This window comes from Triturus cristatus, chromosome 6 (genome assembly GCF_964204655.1).
Source record: "Triturus cristatus chromosome 6, aTriCri1.1, whole genome shotgun sequence".
Classification (NCBI taxonomy): domain Eukaryota; kingdom Metazoa; phylum Chordata; class Amphibia; order Caudata; family Salamandridae; genus Triturus; species Triturus cristatus.
In genome coordinates this window covers 237,622,191-237,643,288 of record NC_140589.1, presented here as the reverse complement: position 1 = coordinate 237,643,288, position 21,098 = coordinate 237,622,191, and the positions used below count along the sequence as shown (strand labels likewise).

Sequence of the window (21,098 nt, the reverse complement as noted above, 5' to 3'; positions counted from 1 at the left end):
GATGCAGCGCCCAAAGTCCGCAGCCGGAGGCTCTAGCACAGCGCTCAATATTCAGGGCACACACAGGTCCTGGGCACACGGCAGCGCCCCAGCATAGTGCTCCGGGGAAAGGGCCAGTTCTTGGAAGACTGCGCTTAGGTGACACAGCGCTAGCAGGAGGCAGCAGATTCTTGCAGAACAGCGCTTAATTGGCACAGTGCTTACCTTGGGGTTCCCAGCGCTTCCCAGCCTTGGCGCTGGCAGCAGATGACAGGAAGGATTTACTGGGATTGGATGCAGGGTTTAGGTGCAGAAGTCAGTTGCAGTGGGGTGAATGTTGGTAGTCCCCGGCAAACCCAATGGAGTTGGTCTCGCTGGTTGCCCTCCCACTGGGCCAGGTCAGCAAGCTGGCAAGATCACTCAGCTATCTTGGGGTCAGCAGGGCCTAAGCTCAATCAGCCTCAGTAGTGTAGTCTCCCCCCTAGCTCAGCAGCCTATACTCCGGCAGAGGGTCCCCAGGTCTAGTAGTGCACCAACCGACTGTCAGGTTTTCCCTCCCTTACCTTTATACCCCTAGGTCAGGTGACCCTACAAAAAGGTGGCAAGTTCTGGCGCCAGCCTGGGGGGTTGGGAAGATTCTAGAAGGCTCTGGGGACTCTGTGGTGGCTTCTCTGGTGACAAGAGGCGGGACGCTCAGGGTTACAGTAGCATTATGTCCCAGCCTGATCCCAACTACTAGCGTGCAGATAGGACAGTGGCCACTACGCAGTAGCAGGGGCCTATGGCAACCATATTGTTAGGAGAGAGCACCTGCACCTCAGCACTATTCAGCAGCGGTAAGGTGCCCAGAGTCCCATGTCCAACAAAACAAATGGTGGTAAATACTGAGGCAGAAAGGGAAAAAAAAAATGCGGGGTAAGACCACCCTAGGGCTGACAGGTCTAACTATTATATACAACAAAGTCATAGTTGTTGAATATTTCTGCTATGAAACTTACAACCATTGACAAATCCAATAGTCTTGGCTTCTTGTAGGTGTAATGTTACTTGGTGTATCATATATCTGGCTGTATGGACAGAAGCAGAAAAAATGCCAGTCGGGCGGCACACTATACTAAGTACAGATTTTTAGCTTAAGTGTTTTAAGCCACGCCCTTAATTACATCGGCCACACCCCTATGAGAGACACCCTAGTTTTTTCATCCCACTTAACGCACTGGGTCTCCCGCAGGAATGCGTGCAGTTAGATCCCCTTTCAAGGGGGTTGAGACTGAGGGCGAGGTTAGCTATGCCCTTTTTCTGGTCACACCAAAACTCTACTGTGCTTCGATCATGCATGAGATGAGGGGCCAACGTGCGCAAAACCACTGCACATTGTCTGTATAAGGAAAGTTTGAGCTATTGGCATTGTAAATGACAATGCCATTTATTTATATGTTTTGATAACCTGCAAGAGGTGCGTAAACACGCACTTTGCACTTGTAGTTGTTGCTTACGAGAAGCAAAGCTGGCAGAAAATGTGCCTCTTTTATTGCCAGCCTTGCTTCTAGTAAGCTAGGACTATAAGTACAAAGTGCGTGTTTAAGCACCGCTTGCAGGATTTCAAAACACAGAAATAAAAGGCATAGTTATTTACAAAGCCAACAGCTAAACTCTCGCAAATGCGAGACCTATTGCATTGCAAATCATGTCAAGGACTGGGCCGTGCTAGACATGTGCCAGCTGTCGCAGTTTATGTGTGGCGTTCCTCCGTGGAATAAACCTGGACTGGTGTAGTTGTATTAGGTGGGGCATATGAGGCAATAACCTGCCCGCTAGGATCCCGCTGAGAAGCTTATGAAGATTTAGGAGTGAGGTCGGCTTATAAGAGGTTAACAGTAGAGGGTTTTTGTCAGGTTTCAAGATAATGGTTACCAACTTGGTTACTTGCATGGATGTGGGCAAAGACTTATCTTGAGGGCATCATGATATACTTCTAGTAGCTTATCTGCTAGCAGTAGCGCTAATTGTTGATAGAACTCAGCTGGGAGTCCATCGCTTCCGGGGCACTTGGCTATTTGGAGGAGTCAGATGGCTGCTAGTAATTCTTTCCAGTAATGGGCCCTGCAAGCGATTCAGCTATTTCAGTGTCTACTTGAGGTAGCTTTGTCTGCCCCAGAAAGGTCTGTATTATTTCTGGGGGCGGAGCGCGTTTATTTTGGTAGACAGTAGCGAAGTGTTGGGCCAGTGTGTTCATAATCGCACCCTGGGTTCATATCATGTCCCTGTTACTATTTTGTAATTGCAGTATCAGGGTTGCTGAGGACTCGGACTTAATAAGAACACCGCACGGAGGTGCTGCCTCAAACATTGATTGATTGCCAAAAGAATACTACGTTTGACATGGAGTTTTACCCGTGCAGCTTTGACCCACGGTGCTGTTTAAAAGTGTTGTAATTATCTGCCTCACCACAGAGTTGACCCATTGAATACCATTCAAACGCTAGAGCAATTCGGAATGTCATGATAGATTTTCTGCCACTGCAAATAGCCTGTATGGCATAACATTAAAAACGTGGATCATCTGCATGACTGATAGTACTTGAGCTTGAATTGCTTTTTCCTCCTCTTGGTGAGGAAAATCTGTTAAAGAGTTCATATTTCGTATATATATATATTTAAATTGTGATGGATCAGCAGGGTCAGGAAGAAAAGGTACCAAAAAGACATCAAGTGAGGATATATTTTAATAAACGACTATGCCTTAAAAGAAATTCTAGGATTGCCTCTCTTGGAGTAGCTTGGTTTTCAAAGGTGCTGTGCTCTTTTTCCAAGAGAAGGAGTCTAATTTTTAAGCAATGTAGTTTAGTTATACATATAAATATTGCTTGTGACCCACAGTCTATACATTTAAGGACTTACCTCAGCAGGTAGCTCGTTGTATGCCGTTTCAGAGGTAGACAGTAAAAAGATTGGTGAAAAAGATGGTATGTCTTGCAGCAATGTCAGAAAAGTAGCTCTCACAGTTTCACCAATAGCCTCCCACCAATCTCCAATATGAGGCATATATACAATACTAGGAACCGCTCTTCGTGCTTCACGGAAAATCTGGTTTAAAAAAATGCAGAATTGAATATTGCATTAATAATTTACCTTTCAAAGATCAGCATTTTGATAACAGCTCTGGTATTGGCATTTAGAATGCCTGTGAAGGCGATCGTGTGACCCCCCCCATGCTCCACAAAAATAGCAGCTCAAATTCAATCATTAAAAAACTGACGAATGCTGCAAGCATGCACACCTGATAGAGCCAATATTATGATGAATTACACTTTGTGATTTTTTGGGAAATCACAGCAAGTCATTTAACGCAACAGTTGAATATTCAAGAACTAGAAAAATATTAACGTAAGGGAGACTGCTACCGATGCACTGCATAAGAAAGGAAGAAATTGCACTGACTCTTTACGTATTGAGCATTTATAACATGGCCTATTATCTATACTAGTGAGCAACATCTTGATTAACTCTATGCCTTTTAAAGGGGTGCTAGTGGAACAAAGAACACAGCAAGTGTTTGCTATTTATTCAGTAACACCAAAACTCTTCAGAACAGTAAAATGGAAGTATATTGTGGCAATCAGTAAGCCCAAGAAAGCTCAAAATGCTCTGAAACAGCAAAGTTATGTTATTTAACCCGTTTACTCTCATTTCTTTGATGGGCCCGCAGTGTTCAAAGTTGGCGTAGCTTTGTCCAACAAATAAAGTATGTAGTAGAAGTTAATTTAAAGTGTTTTGTTTAGCAGGCATTATCTTCACTAACAGCAACTTTTGACAAACACGGACAGTACGAGAAAAAATGCCTCAACCTTCACAGAAAGATTGAAATAAAGAAGTGTTTTAACCTTGCAAATATCTGAAAACAGCCCTGCCAAAGCTACCATCCACCCTGGTATCAGAACAAAGTGTGTTAAAATTGTATGCAATAATGGCAAATCTGCGTGATGAACGTAGAGAAACTGGGTCAGCCACCTAACAAACTCTGACATTAAAAGTACTAACACAGAGTGCGTGGGTGTACACAACAGAGTGAATCAGAGCCATAACAGATACTTTAGCAGTCAAATCTAGCAACATCTGCAGCAAACACCTGTTCAAGCAAGGAGAGTGGCTAAGGCTCGAGACCTTCTGCGGCAATGATTCAGAGATTGTGCTGAAGGCTAGGATATGGGGGCAGTATCTACGTTACTGAGGCACAGGCATCAGAGTAGGCTAGGCTAGAAATTAGGCGGAGGGAAGGGTCAATTTTAGAGGCATCAATGACATGCCTCCCATCAAGATTTGGATTTTAAACTCCTTTTAAAATTTCAGCGTTGAAAGAGAGCCTTCTGTGGGAGAAGATGATGTTACATTACCTCGTTGAATTTAATTGAAAATTGTTTTTTCTGGGCTACTGTTTTTTGTAGTTTTGTAGCAAGAATATAAAATGTCCTAGCTGTGGTAACAGAAAGTTTCAATTCTATTAAGGATACGGAGGTAAGGATAATGCTTTTCTCTATTTTATTAATCATTTTATTAAATAGTAGCCATCAGTACACCCTAGGCACTTTAAACAATTTCCTCCAATCAACACACAGAGTGCATATAAAGTCCTATGCCTCTTTTCATTCTCCCTCTTTCTTCGCGTAAAACAGGTGGACACTGCAACTTCAGGAATCAGTCTTGGTCCCATCAACTGCTACAAGGAAAGGAAGTCCAAGATTATCAGTACTGTATCACAATTCCAAATGTCTATAATCTAACAAATAATGACATGGAGGGGAAAAAAAAAAAATCACACTATAACAGTATATTCAACAGCATGAACAACAAATCAACAGACATCTGAATCACAGAATCACTGACTTGTAATAAAGTTAAGCTAAAATATTTTCTTAAAAATTTTGGAGGGATCAGCCAAGCGCCTCCGCATTATTAACAGAAGTGAAACCTTCCGTTACGACAGCTAGGAAATGTTATATTCTATGTCAGAACCGGAGGCGAGGATCATGCTACTTCAAAGAGTATGGATCACCAATTGAGCCACTTCTACCAAAGGTTTATTTTAAAACCGCTTAAGGTAGAATCTGAGGACCAGTCTACTGCGTTCATAATGTTCTCCAGACGGGCTCCTTTAGAAAAAGCATTTGAGAGCATGTATTCTTTCATCAAATGTGCCCCAAACAGATGTGTGAATATTGGCTTCTCACATCACCCACCGCACCTAGCGAACAATAGAGGGCGACAAAAGCACCTTAAAAGGCTTGCCGAATGCAATAAGGAACCCTTTCCAAAGATGAGCTTTGAGGCATTGTAAAGCGCAATAATGCAGGGGACCTGGGAAAAATCGCTAGAATAGAAGAGGAGAGAAGGCCGACCAGCCGGATGATCTACCTCAGCGAGGTCTGGGATTTTGAGAGGATTTCCCACAGCTCCCAGCAGATCATGGTCATTTTCAGAGAGGGAAGACTCAAGGTAGGTGTCGTAGAATCGATGATGAACCCTAGAAACGTCATCTTCTAGGAGGGGGTCAGAACGGACTTCTTGTCGTGGATGACAAAACCCAGCCTCTTCAAGGGGTTTACTGCTGTGCAAACTTTATGGGCAAGCCTCACCAGGCATTAATCCAACTGCAGAATGTCATCTAGGCAGAATAGGAGACGAATCCCCGGACCTCGCAGATGCTCCACCACCGAGGACTTCGGGTAAACGCCAAGGGGCTGAAGACAGCCTGAAGGGGAGTGGTGAGAACTCCAAGTCCTGCCCATGCCAGATGAAGATCGAGGGGTCACAAGACACATCTGAGAAGGTGGATCCCTTCCATTTTGAAGTGTTGGTAAACTAACCACTCGTCAAACTTATGAATGTTTTATAACTAGGTGCTGACTCCTGTCACTTTTGATAACTAAAATAAGTTGCTTACAAACTTCCCCACTCCGTGATGAAGGGGATTGCCAAATACTCCTCCTTGGGCCAGCGCACCAGCCCGGAGCAGACTGGCTCCCCCAATTTCGGGTCCACTTTAATTAAGAGGGAGCGGCACCTCTTAATGGACAAAGCGCAATTCGCATTGCCCAAAAAGAAGACCGCACGCTGAGTCAAGCCTGATAACACCTCCGGGGAAATGAAATACCCTGTCAGTTTAGCCTCTTCTACCATATCCAAAATCTTGGTAAGGGGCCCAATAATGTCCAGGAGCTTATCTTGGGAGGAACACCAAGACCAGCCAATCCCTTTCTTGGGGTCCTTGATGTAGATTACCAGAAAGTTGGCCATTTTTGGATCAATCTCTGGCGTGAGGGCAACTTTGTCATCGAGAGACAGTCAGGGACCCTCTGCCCGCAGGTGGCTTACTGATCTCTTTCTGTAGATGTTTAAGCAAAGGCCCCCCACATACTTGCCAATCTTGTCTGCCGGAGCCCAATTCAACAAACTGGAATTAACTATGTCATCAGGGTGCACCACGTCCTCTGCCAGACCAGCAGAAGGCTGCCCCAGAGGACTTGAATCTGAGATAGGGTACCAAGGGAGGGAAGGGCCCACCTCCACAACAGCGTCTCCATGGGACTCGTCCCCATTTGTGTGGTCTGGGGAAGGAAGGGGTAGACGAATAGAGGAGGGGAAGTAGGGGGTAGCTGCGGTGGACTGCACCAGGAAAGCCCACTTAAAACCTATCAAAGGCATTGTAATCCACACCGCCTCCGGTTTGTGCTTCTGTGACTAAGGGGCCATAGGGGGCAGGAGGTTCGGAACGCATGAACCTGGGGACCCCGGGTGCACGGAACCAGGACACGGGATGAGCGTGCATTGCTCTGTAATCTGCCTGTAAAGGCGATACTCAAGAAAGGCTATGGCTTCCAACACTGCCCTGTAAATGGCTTCATAAAAATACTAGCCCCAAGGGAGGAAGCATGGAGCTTCCTCCTCCATGTAATATCTTTCAGAGGATTGCATGTTGCCCTGTTGGGGCTCCTGCCTACTTACTGATATGAATTTTGGGAGGGAACGAGGCCTGAATTTTTTGGGAGACCCAAGGACTCCAGAGAGTCTGCTTAGTGCCGAGTGAAAGATCACTCCAGCAGAAATATTGAGTTGTCATTGCCTGGGACCAATGTGCCCCAGGGGGCCATAGCAGCCTCGCAATTCAGACCCTGGAGGGCGTCTTCACACACAGGACAATACCGACCCCAGGGGAGCGCCAGCAGCAATGCACAGAACAAATGGGAAATGCAGACCATTGCAGTGCGGGCCTTCATCTGAAGGAAACAAAATGTGTGCAGAACATAGGCTATGGCTCCTGCAGAATAAAAGACATGCGTTGGGGGAACCACTGAGTTGTTCTCTTGGATGCCATGGGGGGGGAGGGGTGGGGGTGTAACCACACTGCTCCCGTGGTCGCCGTAAAAGAGAAGGGAAGGGTCACGTAAAGAGCCCGATTACACACTACCGCAGCCAGCAAACACAGGGAAACATCACACAATGCCGGAAAGAACCCCCCACCCCCATAGCCTGAAAAGACACCAGTGAATCCAAAAAAGGCAAAGGGAGTGAGATGCACTTAACTGAGGCTGACAGCAGCGAAGAGAGAGGGAGAATGAAAAGGGCATATAACTTTATATGCACTCCTGTGTGTTAATTGGAGGAAATAGTTTACATTGCCCAGGGTGTTCTGGGAAAGTTAGTTGTTTCTGGTTCTGATGGCTGCTGTTTAATGAAATAGTTAATACAGCAAAGAGAAAAGCATAATCCTCGCCTCCAGTCCCGACAGAATCGCGTAATGCTTTGTCTGACAATGTAGCTTTGATCACCACAGTTAGAGAACTTCTCTTCCAGGAATGCTAATGTTGTTAAGTTGGCTCAGTATGGAATGCAGCGGGCCTTAAACATCTTTTAGTGGAATCTCTCAATATATTTCAGATATGTTAGAAAATGGCACGTAGCACGTTCGATTTAATCTCCCTTCATGAAGGAGGTGAGATAGGAGGAGAAATATAGCATCAGGCCAGTAACTGAATCATAAAAGAATGTAAACTACCTAGAACATCCACAGAGCCAAATGACATGATATGACACATACACACTGAACCAGATCTGACAAACATGCCCAATTGCATTCCAGAATATGCTATACCATAACAGTAAATCTTATTGCAGTTTCTTCAACGAATGTTCTTCCATGTAATACAATATTCTCCCATTCATACACTAATTTACCTTGATTTAGCCTGCTCCCTATAGATCTCCCTCTCATCAACAGAATACCCATCACAGTGGACCAATGTTGTCAAAACATTCCCTGAATGCCTTGCTGCCATTCTGTTCCACTAGTTACCACCAGTTGATTGTTCTCATACAGTTCTAGTTACCAGTTTCACTACTATATTACTCCTTGGCTCGTAAGCACTTTATAAATATATTAAATAACATATACAAATTGCAAGCCACCTTTATCATTAAAAGTGCACTTGACAGTCCGTTCTTTGCCAGTTTCTCTGCATAGATTTAATTTTTACCAACTGCAAACAACCCAACACAACGAGAAGGCAAATGTCAAACAGGTCATTTACTTCCCACTCAATGCTTTGCACTTTTATTAATTAGCTAGGACACCTGACCACAGGTCTTACTGCTGCCACTTGACCAAACGCTGCAATCGCGCCCACATCAACCCTGTGGATGTTACAATCTGGAACCTGCAACCTGCCACAGCAGACTGCCACCATAAACTACATTCCCCAGGGGGCATAGCTTTCACGGCGGGAACCGCGTATTACTCGCGCACCAGCCGGCGCTTAAAACATCGCCAGGCCTCCCGCGGGACGCGCGCGGGCTCTCCCGGGCCAAGGGCTGGCCCGTCCTTGCCCGTCAGTGGTCGAAAGAGGCTGGGCTGGGCCATGACTTTTGGAGTTCTGGATTAATACACCAGTGTGTGAGACTGTGGTAACTTTATCTACTCTTTTGATTTTCGACTGTTTTTTATTGCCTTTTTATTTAAATGGGGCCCTGATTGAATCGAATAGGTGTATCGCATGTGTATTATTGTGAACGGAGCCCAGTTTTTCTTCATTTATTTTTGCTTATTTACTTTTTGTGTTGGGGTTATCTTGTGGTCCACGTTATGGGAAAAAGAAAACTGTATAATTTACCTCCCGGCCAAAAAACGACTAAGGCTAAAGATTCCAGTACGTCATTAATGAAATATCTGACGGGGGCCGTGGGTGCTCTTGAAAAACAAATTTCTAATGTTGAAGAGGCTTTGAGCAAAGAGTCACACGCCTCCCCCAACCATATATTGCATGAGGGGGAGACAAACTCATGTGACAACCGCAGAACATCAAAACGGCTGTGTCCAGATCGGGAGTGCTGAGATTTCTTAAATAGACTCAGATGTTGTACCATTGCCGCCGCCCAAAAGAGTGTGTACCTCTAAGAAAAAAGATGCCTCCAAAACTTTACTGCCGCTGATACATAAGGTTCCACCTTCCACTCCCCCAAATACCCCAAAATCCAAAACTAGGTTACTAGGAATGGACACTAACTATTACTAAAGCTAAAGAACGTGTAACTTGTCCCAAAAATAAAAGCAAAAGTAAAGGCCAAGTTAGAAATAACATGTCAGGAATCACAAGCCTATTAACAGAGTTAACCACATTTATTAAAGAATCTATTGGTATCTTGGTGAGGAGATTAGACAAAATAGAGGCAGGCCTGGTATCTATTACAGGGTGTTTAAACAAAGTGACAACAACACGATCAGAGTCTGGTGGGGGAGATGGATTAGGTAAAGGTAAAAGCCAGGCTCTAGTAGTTAGTACCCCTGGATGTAGTAATCAGAGCAATGAGACGTGGGTATTAGCAGACCCGCAAGTTCCACAACTACGAAGTTCTCCACCTCTAGTGGTTCACAGTACAAGGCTGTTAAGGTGAGAGGGGGTGTGAGCGCCTCTAATAATGAAAGAAGGGGCGATTTAATTCAATCTGACACACGCCCTAGTCAAGGTACTCGCGCGCCATATAATCAAGAGCTCCCACCAAACTCCACTAGTCTAAATCTTCCACCAGCTGCGGTCCTCTATACCTTGATTTTGGCAAATGTTCCTCAAACCACTGAGGGTTATAAAGAATCCTGGGTCACTTTGAGGAGCAAAGCTATACATTGTCTGGGCGTTAAAACAGGACTGACACAGGAGATGTTTACCGAATTTAAAATGGTGAGAATTGTCTCGTGGGTGGGTACCACCAGAAAAACATTTAAAGGGGACTGTGTCGTTCTATCCTTGGGTTCCCCTTCCCTAGTCCATGAAATTCTAACTCGTATTGGTGCAAATAAACCTATGGATGAGGGTATCCATGTTCTCCCCTTGGGCTATTTTTACCGGCCAAGATTGTCTGATAAATACACCGCCTCACATACAACCACTCAACCTAATAGTAACCCAAGTTACAATTTAGAGGTAACAAATAGGTACGGGCCTTTATATTCTTTGGAGGAGGTGGACTGACTTTCGGCCACAGATGCTCATTATAATTTAGCAGTTGACTGGGCCCCCAAAGTTTTAACTAGACTAAGTCCCTCAGTATCCTCTGTGGAACCGTTTGTAGGTGTAAACAATGGCATGTGTGGGGGTGTTACAGTAACCGCTTTGCCCCCTATAACTCACAATCATATTAATCAGAATATTTTTATGGGTTTGAAAAATATGAGTGATTCCCCCCCAGAAGGAATTCTAAAACTTTTCTTAAACGATCCACTAAGCGGTGGAGATCTTAATGTTGTAACATCTACTGTAGTCTTAGATAGTAGTTTGGTCGCCGACTTGCAGAGAGAAGTCAAAGACAGGGTGAAAGTGACCAGGAGTTAAATTCCCTACCCGATTCTGTTCAAGGGACCGTTAGAGTAGTCTTTTGGAATATCTCTGGCCTACAGTCAAAGGTGGATAACCCAATATGGATAGACTTCATTAACAACTTTGACATCCTTTGTCTTCAGGAGATGTGGTTGTTGGATGAACTACATATTGATGGTTTTAAGATATTTCACATACCAGCCCTGCGGTCAGCACATGGGAGACACAAAGGGGGGATTTGCATTTAGATTTCAAATATGTTGAGGGTCCAGAAGATCAAAACGCTAAAGTCTACCTCCTATTATCAAATTGTCAGCATTTACTTTTGCAAGTTGAGGTAGTGGTTATTAATTTTTATAATAACATAGATAAGGCCAAATTTGCCGACTTACTAAAAAGCCTTATTGACTTAAGTAATTTGGTTGTATCTAAAGGAATGGATGTGATTACGATCTGGGGCGGGGATTTTAACACCAGTATCTGTCGTCAGTCCAAATGTGGGTTTGGGGACGTTGAAATAGAAAACAAACAACGCCCATGCGGCTCACTTCGTTCATTCAGACAGGGGCGAAAGATACCATGGCAACTTTTGATCTTGGCTTTGCCAATATGCTGTGTTCTCCTCCAGTAGTTTGGTCCCACGTTCATTGGTCGGGGTTCTAACTCTTTGATAGATTTTATTATCATCCCAAATCGTTATGCTAATTGGTTTGATCAATTTCTTATCCATTCAAATGGTCTGAGCGATCATTTACCGTTAAGTATTAATATCTTACTTCCATTTAAGAGTACACCCTCTATTGGGGAAAGCTTGGCTTGGACTCAAGATATTGTGCTGGCCTGTCAAAATGGCTATTTCCTGAGGGGCAGGAAATATCCAGAGGTTCTAAACACAAAGATTATATCTAAGGCTTTAATCCCTATTACTGAGTGCCTGCAAGAAGGGACATCTCATAGGGACATATTGAATGCGTTTTCACTAATTATGTCAACAATACAAAATTCGCTGAGTGGTCCTCGTAAGGTGCCATCCAATAAAAAAAATGGATGGTTTGATAATACGTGTACCAAGACTTATTCCTTGTTAAAGGCTGCTCTCCATAGAACAGAGAGGGACTATGAGGAAATTAGAGGGTGCAGGAAGGCCTATAACCTTGCCAGGAATAAACGTAAGAAAGAAATTAAAAATCAAGCCTGGAATAACCTTTACGAGGCTTCCTTACGTAGGGATTGTTCCTATTTCTGGCAGGCAGTAAAGGCACAGTTTTTCTCTAATAATAAGGAAGCAAGGGTTGAGTTAGCTATTGATGAGAAATCATGGGTTGACTTTTCTTCTAAGGTCTATGGAAGTAAGGGTAATGAGGCTATTACTATACCCCAGGAACTAAACCCATTTGGTGACCATATTGATTTCTCGCGGATTGATGAACAAGTTACCTGCCTTCGGTAACGATGTATCTGTAAGAAACATTAGTTAGTTAGATTCCTCACCTTAGAATATCCCCAGGCGTCAAGCTGGATCCGAAAAGATTTTTCGTCAGCAATACCCCTTGCGCGTCGCTTGGCGTCGTCTGCGGCTCCGTGTCCGTCGTCGGCGTCATGCGCCGGAATGACGTCGGAGTACTTCGACGCCGCCCTCGCGCGCTGACGTCAGTTCTTGTACATAGTTTTCCGCGCCAGGAACACAGAGCCATGCAAGAGACCGACACTGGTGCCAAAAAAGTCTAGGGCCCTGAAAAGGATAACCTTAACCCTAGATGTCGGTTCGCAGAACGGGGAGGATGGGTGGGTCGGTGAGGAATCTAACTAACTAATGTTTCTTACAGATACATTGTTACCGAAGGTAAGTAACTTGTTCATTTGAAAGAAACACGTTAGTTAGATTCCTCACCTTAGAATAGATACCCCAGCAATACCAACCCCGGTGGTGGTTCTGCGAACCAAGATCACACCAGAAAGTCCTGGAGAGCAGAACGGCCAAAGAAGCCGTCTCTCCGGACTTGGCTGTCCAGGCAATAATGCTTAGCAAACGTGTGCAGCGAAGCCCACGTTGCCGCCTGACAAATGTCCTGCAAGGGGACTCCCCGACCCAGGGCAGTCGTCGCCGCCGTGGCCCGAGTGGAATGGGCCCTCAGCCCAACAGGAGGTTCCTTTTTAGCTAAGGAGTAACAAGCTTTGATGCACAAAACGACCCACCGAGAGATGGTCCGCTTGTGCACCGCCCACCCCTTCTTAGCGCCCACGTAGCCAACGAAGAGTTGGTCATCCACCCGGAACTGTTTTGTGTGGTCCAGATAGTAGGAGAGCGCACGTTTTGGGTCCAGACGGTGGAGCCTCTCTTCCTCTTTCGAGGGATGCGGAGGCAGAAAGAAAGTGGGCAGCGTAACAGACTGCCCGATGTGAAAGGCAGTCACAACCTTAGGAAGGAAGGAAGGGCGAGTGCGGAGCACAACCTTGTCCGGATGGATAGAAAGGAAAGGAGGCTTAGAAGAGAGAGTCTGGAGCTCACTCACCCTTCTAGCAGAGGTGATGGCTACCAGGAAAGCAGTCTTAAGCGTCAACAGACGAAGAGGACAAGTATGAAGTGGCTCAAAGGGAGCGCACATCAGATATGTCAAGACAAGATTCAAATCCCACTGAGGCATTACGAAAGGGGCAGGAGGAAACATGTGAGTAATGCCCTTAAGGAATCGAGAAACAACAGGGGATTTGAAAAGAGAAGGCTGATCAGGAAGCCGGAGGAAGGCAGAGATAGCAGAAAGATAACGTTTAAGAGTGCCCAGAGCAGAGGCCTGCTGGGCCAAAGAAAGAAGGAAGAGAAGAACCTCAGAAAGAGGAGCGGAAAGGGGTCCACAGCCTTTACTGTGCACCATGCCACAAATGTATTCCACCTAAAGGCGTATACCGTTTTAGTGGAGGGACGCCTGGCTGCCAGAATCACATCGCAGACTTCAGGAGGCAAGTCAAATGGCATCAACTGTCGCCGCTCAATCTCCACGCATGAAGGTGGAGACTGGACAGGTTCAGGTGGAGGACCGTCCCCTGCTGCTGCGACAGAAGGTCCTCCTGAAGAGGCAGTCGTATCGGGGGATCGAATGACAGACTGAGTAGCTCGGGATACCAGTACCTTCGTGCCCAATCCGGAGCCACCAAGATGACTTGGGCCCGGTCGCGCCTGATCTTCTTCAGCACTCTGGGCAGAAGTGGTATAGGCGGAAAGGCGTACAACAGACCGCAACTCCACTCGCGACGAAAAGCGTCCCCGAGCGAGTGCCGCCTTGGAAACTCCAACGCGCAGAACTGCTGACATTGCGCATTCTCTTCGTGGCCAATAGATTTAACCAAGGCTCTCCCCACTGCCGAAAGAGGCCTTGCGCCACGTCCGAGTTGAGACGCCATTCGTGATCCATCATGCACCGGCGGCTGAGTTCGTCTGCTCTGGCGTTCAGAGAACCCGCCAGATGTTGGACCACCAGGGTGATGCCCTGATGTTCCAGCCATGTCCAGAGGCGCAGAGCCTCCTGACAAAGGGTCCACGACCCCACCCTGCCCTGTTTGTTGCAATACCACATGACGTTTGTGTTGTCCGTGAACACCTGCACCACACTTCCTCGGACAACGGGAAGGAATGCCTTCAGTGCAAGTCGGATCACTCTCAGCTCCAAAAGGTTGATATGGAGCCGAGACTCCGCCGGAGACCAGAATCCTCTGATCTCCGCCTCCCCCATGTGGCCCCCCCATTCCCAGGAGGGACGCATCCGTCACCACTACGTGCTCCGGGTGGGGTAGGGAGAGGGATCTGCCGCTGACCCAATCGCAGTTCGTGAGCCACCACTGCAACTGTCGTGCAGTGCCCTCCGAGATCAAGACATGGTTGGACAGGTTGCCCCGAAGCTGGGCCCACTGAAACTTCAGGTCCCACCGCAGAGCCCGCATTCGCCACCTGGCGCGATGCACTAACATGATGCAGGAGGCCATCAGACTCAGAAGCCGCAGCACCAACCTGACCGAAACCCGGGATAGAGGCTGAAAGATGGGAATCAGAGCCTCAATATCCCAGACCCGCTGCTCCGGAGGATAAGCCCGGAACTGCGCCGAGACCAGAACCGCCCCGATGAAAAGGAGCTTCTGGGAGGGACTCAGATGCGACTTCGGCACGTTGATGGAGAACCCCAGCAAATGCAGGAGGTCGGCCGCAGTCTGGAGGTGGGAGACTACTTGCTGGGGCGAGCCCGCCTTCAACAGCCAGTCATCGAGATAGGGGAAGACTGGAACCCCTAATCTGCGCAGATGAGCTGCGACCACCCCGAGGGGCACTGGTGAGGCCGAAGGGGAGCACCGTGAACTGAAAATGCTCCTGACCCACTGTGAACCGCAGGTAATGCCGGTGGGCCCGGCAGGACGGGAATGTGAAAATAAGCGTCCTGCAAGTCCAACGCTACCATCCAGTCTCCTGGATCCAGGGCAGCCAGAACCTGAGCTAGGGTAAGCATATTGAACCTCTCCTTCCGGAGGAAGGCGTTGACGCTCCTGAGGTCCAAGATAGGGCATAGGCCCCCTTTGCCCTTCCTGGGAACCAGAAAGTAGTGAGAATAGCAACCACTACCTACTTCTGGACCAGGAACGCGCTCGACGGCCCCCTTGGCCAAGAGGGCTGCAACTTCCTCCCGTAGAAGATTCAAGTGATCCCCCGATATGCGGTGGCACTGCGGTGGCATGGCTGGAGGGGTCGTCTCGAAAGGGAGGGAGTAGCCACCTGACCGACGTGATAGAACGCCAGTGGAGCAGGTGATGGCGAACTCTGCCTCCCACTGGCGTGGAATGGGCCTGAAAGCACGGACTAGGAGGGCTTTGAGGCGGATGCTGCCGGGGTTGATGTGGACTGACCGGCACGTTGACCCCCGGTACCACCTCAGCGGAATCCACGTCTGCGACCAGGTTGGCTCTGCGGCCGGCGGCTAGGCGGACGTGAGGGGGCGCCCCTTCCTTGGCCACGAAAGGGACGAAAGGCGGAAGTTTGCGGTCGCGGCCCCGAGAGGCCCAAGGACTTGGCCGTAGCCCAGGAGTCCTTGAAGCGCACCAGCGCACTATCCGCCTTTTCGCCAAAAAGGCGAGTGCCATCAAAGGGCATATCCATGAGGGTGCTCTGGACATCCCCTGAGAAAGACGTGGATCGCAGCCAGGCGTGGCGACGGAGCGCCACCGTGGTTGACATCACCCTATCCAGCGAGTCCGTAGTGACTAGTCCACACCGAATAGCATGTCGTTCTGCATCCCGCCCGTCGGCAAGAGCCTGGGCGAGCCGCGTCCGGGCCTCTTCCGGACACAGGGGCAGCACGTCCTCCACCGTATACCACAGAGAGTGAGAATAACGGTCCAAGAGGCAAGCGGTGTTCAAGGACCGCAGTCCCAAACTAAGGGAAGAGAACAGCTTCTTACCGAACTGTTCCAGCCTCTTGGATTCCCGATCCGGGGGAGCGGACAGGAAGGAGGATTGGGAAGTAGAGGCCTGGATAACCAGGGGTGTTGGGCCAGAAAACTGGGGTCGCCCGAAGCAGGGCGGTGGCGCCGGGCCACGTTTCGATCCACAGGAGGTACTGTGGAGGGCTTGGACCAGGTGCCCTTCAGAACGTCCACTAGTGCCTCATTGAACTGCAGCAGAGGCTCCGAGGAGCTTGCTGACGATTGAAGCACTTCAGTGAGGAGGTTAGTCCTCACGGCCACAGCAGGCGGCTCCAGCCCAAGGGCTACGGCCGCCTTACGCAGCACCACGGAAAATGCAGCACCTTCCTCCGAAGCCACAGTCGGAGGAGAGATGAAACCAGTGTTCGGGGAGGTGTCCAGACCACTGGCCTCCCCCAGCTCATCTGCCCAGTCCTGAGATAAGTTGGCCTGCATGGCCAGAGGGTCCTCAGACCCCTCCCAGTCGCCCCCATCATCCGATTCCTGATTAACAGGGGGAATAATCGGAGCCGGACGGTAGATGATATTGTCATCCATTGGCGTCGGCTGCGGCGCCGGGCCCGGACCGGGGCTGAACCGGAGAACGGCGGCGTCCGGAGACGGTGTCGGCGCCAGCGGAGGAGGCGTCGTGAGGTCGACCGGCACCGACTGAGATCCAGGCCTGGATCCCACGGGGAACTGCGGAGTCGGGACCGAAGTCGACGACGGCGCCGCCGGCTCGCTAGGTCGCCCAGTCGAGCCCGCGGGCGCGCCGGCAGGAAGGCATTCTCCGCCGGAGTCGCGTCAGTCCAAGGGACCGGTGGGTAGGGGGACGTAGCCGCGGGGGTGGTACCACCTGGACCCTCGACCGAGTCGCGCGACCGGCGGGGGGAGTCCGAAAAGTGGTGTTGTCTCTTGGACTTCTTACCATGCTTCGACTTACCCGAAGACTTGGAACCCGACGAGCGGTAATGGTGGCTGCGGCTCCGCGAACGGTCCTTCGACCTCCTCCTGGACCGGGAACGGCGCGGAGCCGAGTGTCGGAGCTCGAGAAGCTTGCGGGACCGCTCCCGCCTAGCCTTCGAGGTCAAGGCCTGGCAGTCGAGGCACGACTCCGCATCGTGGTCGGCCCCCAGGCAGTAAAGGCACCGGCGGTGGTGGTCCGTCACCGACATCAGTCGGTGACAGGAGTCACAGGCTTTAAAACCAGGCATCCTACCGGCACCAGTTCGAGTTGAGTAGACAAAAGAGTACAAAAAGTTTTAGTCAAAAAGTGACTAAAGGGGTAAGCTCTTCCCAGACCAGCGCGGTCTGGCGCGAAAAAAAGAAGAACAAGAACTGACATCAGCATGCGAGGGCAGCGTCTAAGTACTCCGACGACGTCATTCCGGCGCACGACGATGGACGCGGAGCCGCAGACGACGCCTAGCGACGGGCAAGGGGTATTGCTGATTAAAAATCTTTCCGGATCCAGTCTGACGCCTGGGGATATTCTAAGGTGAGGAATCTAACTAACGTGTTTCTTTCAGATATCCATTTTACACATGGCGAAGTGCTGGCGGCAATAAATGAGAGTAAAAAAGGTAAGGCCCCAGGCCCCGACGGGATCCCGATTGACCTCTACAAAAGCACAACAGAGCTTTGGTCTCCGTTGCAAACTCAAGTTCTAGAAGCATGTTGTGCTATGGGTTTTATTAAATCCTGGTCGGAGTCCGTAATAATACCCATTTTTAAAAAAGGGGACCGGGAAAATCCTGCCTGCTACCGACCAATTTCTCTCTTAGACTCATTTATGAAAATTGCAGGAAGGGTCGTTTTGAATGAACTTCAACTGTGGGCCGAGGACAACAATATTCTGAGCCAGGTCCAATACGGTTTTAGGGAGGGGATGGGTACAATCGAGCAGGTCCTACATTTTTCCATGTTACAGGGGAAGTATACCCAAGCGAAGGCAGGGAAATTATTTGTGGTATTCGTAGATCTTACCGCTGCTTTCGATTGCGTTGACCATAGTAGGCAATGGAAAATTCTAGAGGACCTAAAGGTTGAGCACTCATTGGTGCAATTTTTGAGGCAATTATACACGGGGCCTCAGCCAAGGTGAGGTATGGACTAAAGGGTGAGTGCAGTAAGTCATTCCGCGAGGAGAGGGGTGTTAGGCAGATAGCAGGAGCACAATATCTAGAAAAGAGCTTAAAGCCCTATTTTTAAATCATTTTGAGACTCTCAGATTGGCAGTGGAATTAAACAAAAATTCTGTAATTCACCATCAACTAAGTTTGGCCACTAACTCCATTCAACCCTACCTAGTGTGGTGTATGGGGGAATATGATAGATATATACTGACTAGGTTTAGATTTTATTGTTTTCATCGTCTGGTCTTTTTTCCAGCTATAAATGACTGGTTCAGGAATCTTTGCCACTGTCCGTGCGATAATCTAGCACCACATACAACTATGCATGTTATCCTTTTTTGTAAATTTTATGTTAAAGAACGTGCTAGATGGATTATGTCTTTTTTAAAACAGGGAGCGTGGCGGCAATGTCGCCCAGCTTTCCTATTTTTACAATTACTGGATAATGTGTATTGTATTGGAAGCATGACTGGGCTTTTGAAAAGTATACTGAGGAAAAGGAGAAGTATAATCTGTTAGTTTTTAAATTGTAAAATGATGCATCATTGGGCTAGTTGTATATGCAAATGCATTTTCTTAATGTGTATTCTAAATGAATTGTTTTTTGTATCCCCAGCTTTCATGATTTTACCAGGTATTTAAAATCGAATAAAGCGTTTTCTGATTCTGAATTAGCTAGGAGGAACATTTTTAAATAGCTTATTACCATAAACACAAGGAAAACACTGCTTGAGCCACTCTTCAAGTCACCAATACAAATCTCTCAAGGTTCTTTTGGTTACAGTTATCCCAAAAAGACCCTCCTGTGCGAACTCAGCAATAAATACCTATTGGCCGAACTATTGGTGGAACTAACCTGCTACGTCTCATCCAGTCCTACGGCCATTCAATTTGTTCTTCACCATACAACAGCATTTACTGACAGACACTACACTAGTACATCATCTTTCCTGGTAGCTAGCAAAAAAATGTTTAAATCCCCTTCCAACCAAGAAGTACCACCATAACTTATTGGCGGATTCCTCACTTCTCATCAAAATTGAGTGTCACTTTGAACATGCATGCTGCTCTGTGTTTCTTATAAGCAATATGTCCCATGCTATGATATGGCCCCTCATGCTCTTGGTTGTATTAGTGGGAGTAACTCTGATACTTAGTTGTCACATAATTCTCACTCAAATTGTTTTACTCTTGTAAACTTTGGAATATTGGGTTGCCAATTATACATAGATTGTTCATGCATTTTAATGATTTTTCTAATCCTCTCAAAATGTCAACTGCTTGCTGCGTTCGATATATATCTGATGTTTTGATAATAAATTGTCCACATACGTGTTCATCTTTACTGCCTGTGTATTTGTATGCTAGTGACAAAATCCTAGAGCTGCAATATAATTAGTCAGTTTCCAAAGAGCCTCGTCCTTTGACAAACATTTATAACAGTCCACCATCATCCCTGCTGGCAAATGTGTATAAAAGACTGCCTTTCAATTTTCGAAGCAATGCTGTCATTTTGCGTCCTTCGTATCATCCAAGCAACTTTTACCCCAAATGTCAGTAAACATACTTTGGATGGTTCTTTGCATTTCTCTCATGGTGTGGTTGTGCGCCATGAGGAGGAAGGAACACGTGGGATGAGTATACAATCTGTATTCTCTAACACCAACGAATGTGCTACCTCCAATTATGTACCACATAGAAACTTAGACCTCTTTTACTGTTAAAAATGTTAAAACGAGAATTCTCCTCTTGGAATTCCCGGTCACTCTCCCGCAAGTGTATTCTATATAGTCAGATTTGTGAGAAAACTGAAAAACGGTATTGATAGCACTTGAATGAGAGTTGCTGTCCAACAGGACTAGGCTTATCCCTTTCGAAGAACAGAGAAAAGAAACAAAATTGCATGGTGTAAGTGTCCTAAGGCAAACGTGTGTTGAACTGTGGTTGAGGACATAAGCGACATGTATGTAAACCAACAGACAGCTAAATGCACACAGACTTAAAAGCTCACCTACTGTGATTTATATTTTAGTAGTTTGAATCCTTGCAGTTCAATTCAGTCTTCCACCCTCTGAGGATGTAAAATGGATTTCAGTAAACTGAGTAACATCAACACCTGTCATTTGAACTGCTTCAAAACATCAGAGAAGTGGTAAGAAATGCTACATAAAAAAACAAGTTATTTGCATTTTTGCTACTACGATGAAGTATCTGAGGCTGCAAAACACCCCCTGGCAACGGCTCGCCAAACCAAGGGAATGGAGAAACCACCATCAACACTTTAAAATGAATCAGCAGATCATCAGTTGGACACCAATCAGTGCTCCAGAACCATCTTGGACTACAGACGACCCGTAGGGTTTTCCATCAGATCATCAAAGGTAAGATTATCAGCAATTATACTGGTCCACTGTGTCACTGACACCGACCAGAACTGTGGAATAAGCCAATGGGGGCAGAGGAAGCTAAAGTCAATGGGTTTATATGTCATTATGATTTGTAGAGTGCACCATCTCCCTGGAGAGTATCCTGCTTAGGGCAGATGGAAGGACTAATCAAAGAGCCAGGTTGTCAGCTTCTTGTGGCAGTCACGAACTCAGGAGGAGGCTCTGATGTGTAACGGCAGGTCGTGCCATGCTTGCAGAGCGATGTAGGAGAAGGCTCGCCCTCCGGTTCT

At 47.4% G+C, this 21,098-nt stretch overlaps 1 protein-coding gene across 3 annotated transcripts in view; it reads right to left on the bottom strand.

The window, feature by feature from the left end:
• ATAD2B (ATPase family AAA domain containing 2B) overlaps window positions 1-21,098 on the bottom strand; it is a 790,780-nt gene that overhangs the window by 336,577 nt on the left and 433,105 nt on the right. For all 3 annotated transcript variants that reach the window (XM_085610606.1, XM_085610608.1, XM_085610607.1), the window contains exon 19: window positions 2,881-3,066. In XM_085610606.1, the coding sequence (XP_085466732.1) occupies window positions 2,881-3,066 (186 nt within the window). The remainder of the gene's footprint in view (window positions 1-2,880; window positions 3,067-21,098) is intronic.